Source organism: Verticillium alfalfae, genomic scaffold (assembly GCF_000150825.1).
Source record: "Verticillium alfalfae VaMs.102 supercont1.11 genomic scaffold, whole genome shotgun sequence".
NCBI lineage: Eukaryota > Fungi > Ascomycota > Sordariomycetes > Glomerellales > Plectosphaerellaceae > Verticillium > Verticillium alfalfae.
The window spans coordinates 957617-960712 of NW_003315028.1; the positions used below are offsets into that span (position 1 = coordinate 957617).

The window sequence follows — 3096 nt, forward strand, 5'->3', positions numbered from 1 at the left end:
GGTCGTCTTGGGCTCGCGGATACGCATGATACAGCGGCGAAACGCTTGGAGAAGGACAAATGTCAGCATCCTTGTGATGAGAAAGTCACTGATGGAGCATGTAGTACCTTGGGGTTGTACTCGGCATTCCTCGCGTGCAGGGCAATCGTCTTGAGGTCCAGGCGGCAATCGAGATTGACCGTGGCAACGATGTTCCTTGACGGGAGGTAAGCATCACGTTCAGACAAGATGCTCTTCATCAAGTTGATACTCACTGAAGCGTGGGTGTGAGGCCACTACCGCCCACCAAGGCACCAGGCGTCGCAGCGGGGGTCGCGGGAGTCACCCCATTGCCGTTTGCGACCTGCTGGTTGCTGACCTGACCGTTGGGAGCCAGGGGAGCAAACTCCTGGGCGCCGCCGGGGAAGGACAGAGAGCCAGGCGCAGTGAAGGCCTTGGCCTGCTCAACCGTGGTGGGATGAGTGGTAATGTTGGAAGTCTCCATGATGGCGACTGTTTCCTTGATGCTCAAAGACGTGAATGCTTTGTGGCTGAGAGCTATCTGCATAACTGATTAGCACAATGCATCTTAAAAGGCATGCGCGGTAGATACCGGCGATGGCTGTAATTTGATTGTGCTGGAATCCGTTGTGTGGAGGTAACGGGCGCAGAAGTGCCGGTTGCAGGATGCATTGGGCGACCTGATATAGAGGTCGCGAAATTCACCAAGCAACGGGAAGGAGCTCGAGACGGCAGGAACGCGTTCTCTTCCAGACAACAGGTGTCGTTGACCAGGATGCCAGGCAACGAGGCTACTCGGCGGCGTGAGGAAGAGGAAATAAGGCACCTACCAAAAGTGGGAGATGAACAAGTGAATGTCTCCCCTACAGTGAAGGCTCAAAAATTCCGGATGCCAAGTCGCGAATGCGCTCAGCAAGGCAGATGATGGAGATAAAAAAGGAATCGGCGGTATGTCGATTCGCAAGTGTCGGCGCAAGGCGTTCGGGTTTCCAGATACCACCTTGACGTTTGCGGACCACGTCACTTCTAATGCACGAAAATCTTCTATTCGAGAGAACAGGGCGCAAAGCACGGAATGTGTCTACAGAGCGCGGCGACCTTGGGCGACGAGATGGGGGTGCGGGCTCTGGTTCGAGTGCTTGCCGATTTCGTCGTCGAGGAAGGTATCGCGCGCGCGAATGAAGGAGAGGCCTTGGTAGTCAAAGAAACGTTTTTCAGTTTACTTTGTCGACAAGTTGCTCGACGTCGGGTCGATTCGGGCGGCTTCAGTTAAGAAGCGCGAGAGATCTTCGACGGAGATTTGTTTTGTGATTGTTCGACGTCTAGTCGTGGGGGTGGAGGAGGGGTACGAGTAGACGGACGGTGACGATGGATGAATGTCGTGATGATTATGTGACGCTGGGTCAGTGTCGAGGTCGGATGGATGCTTTTTTTGTGGAGACGGGAGAGGGAAAAATAAAAAGGCCGAACGTAGAGGATACAATACGTAGGGCAGGGGTCGTAGATTCCGGTACGAATTCGGCCTGGAGGCGGGCAGGAGGGGAGGGCGACTACTTATAATTTCGAGGCAGTTGCCCCCCCAGGCAGCAAGTTGTGGTGTGGCGCCCACTAGCGTTCGCGCTACCGTCGATGCACCCAATCAGATGGCGTAGTTGCGTTTTTTTCCTGCACCAGCCCCTAGGATCCGCACCGTGGTAGCCCGTATCCCGCCAGAGGTACCGGTACAAGATCGATAAGCCTCTGCTTAGCTTATGGGCGACGAGCCAATCCCAGCAACGCGTCGGCCGTGGCGCGCATCCATCCATGGCATCATCTCCCCGTCCGGCGGTCACTCTGAAAATCTCTTCCTCCACCCTTTCTTCTTCTCCCCCTTTCCTTGTTCCGGCCCTTGCTGCTTCCTGGGCGGACCACCCAGCGAGAAGCGAGAGAGCGAGCGAGGAGGAGAGGGTTACGAGTATCGATTCTTCACCTGCTTCTTCCTTTCCTTCTCTCTTTCTCTCCTATGCTTCATCTTCGTTCGCATCCTCTTCTTTATGTCGTCTGCATCACCCCTCCTCGTAATCCTTACAATCATCATCGTCCTCTCTGACCAGCTTTCCAAACGATGCCTCCCTCTTCCATCGTTTCCCACTGGTCCACTGCATCGCATCGCGTTGCAGCTGCCTCGCATGTGCCGTGCCCCAGAGACTGGACTGGACCACGACGCGCTGGGGGCGTCTGTCGTGTCAGCACCAGTAACGAACGCCGACCGACTCCAGCTCGCAGTCCCGCCGCGCGAGCGAGTCGACGACCGACCATCGGCGTGATGGCCGCTCCAACAGTCCCCCCCCCCAGCCGCTATCCCCCTGCGCCAGAAGGGGGCCCAACCACCCCCCGGCATCCACTCTGCCCTTCACTTCTGAAACGATGGGTCGGGGCCCCCTTTCTTCCTTGTTGATGCCTCTACTTTCTGTTGATCTCCGACTCTTCTGAGCGATCCCACTCCTCTGCTTCTCATCTCTTTCACACACAACTCTTACCTGCAGACGACAGCCCGCTCCCTCCCCCTGGAAGACTCCTCCGGTCTCCTGGACTACGCCGCTTCCGTCGACGATGGCACGTCGCGTCGTCTCCTCAGTTCAGCTGGCCAGGCGAGTATCGTGACAGCATGGGGCAATCTTTCCAGGTGCATCACCAAGAAAAACCCGACCGTACTGGCATCCATCCATGTCTCGTCAACCGACATTTTGGTTGATCACCAGACAAAGCATCTCACCTGGTTTCGGCCACTCGCGGGTTTACGCTGGGCAGGTGGGCGGCGGCGGCACAAGCCAACGAGCCAACGACCGAGGCTCCTGGTCCAGTGTGAGTCATTCCACTGAACCATGAACCGCAAAAACCCTGTGCGCGAGTCTTGACTTGCTCGCCACACCACTCCAGCCCGCCACCATGATCAGGAGCTTTTGCAAACACCACGAGAGATGGCTCCCCCCCTCTTACTCCTCGCTGGTCGAACGTTGGTCACACAAGCACGCAGCACGCAACACAACTAACCTATGTTTCTCATCACAGCCCGACCGCGTCCAGGCCGTTTGGCAGATGAAAAGAGTCGGGGGG

The 3096-nt window shown here is 56.8% G+C and overlaps 1 protein-coding gene across 1 annotated transcript; it reads right to left on the reverse strand.

Moving 5' to 3' along the window:
• Positions 1-250: 250 nt before the first annotated feature.
• Positions 251-484, reverse strand: VDBG_08117 (TATA-box-binding protein; the record flags this gene model as incomplete). The annotated part of the gene is made up of 1 exon (XM_003001812.1): positions 251-484. One exon carries the CDS (start codon positions 482-484, stop codon positions 251-253), a length of 234 nt encoding a protein of 77 aa, XP_003001858.1.
• Between the last annotated feature and the right edge of the window lie 2612 nt (positions 485-3096).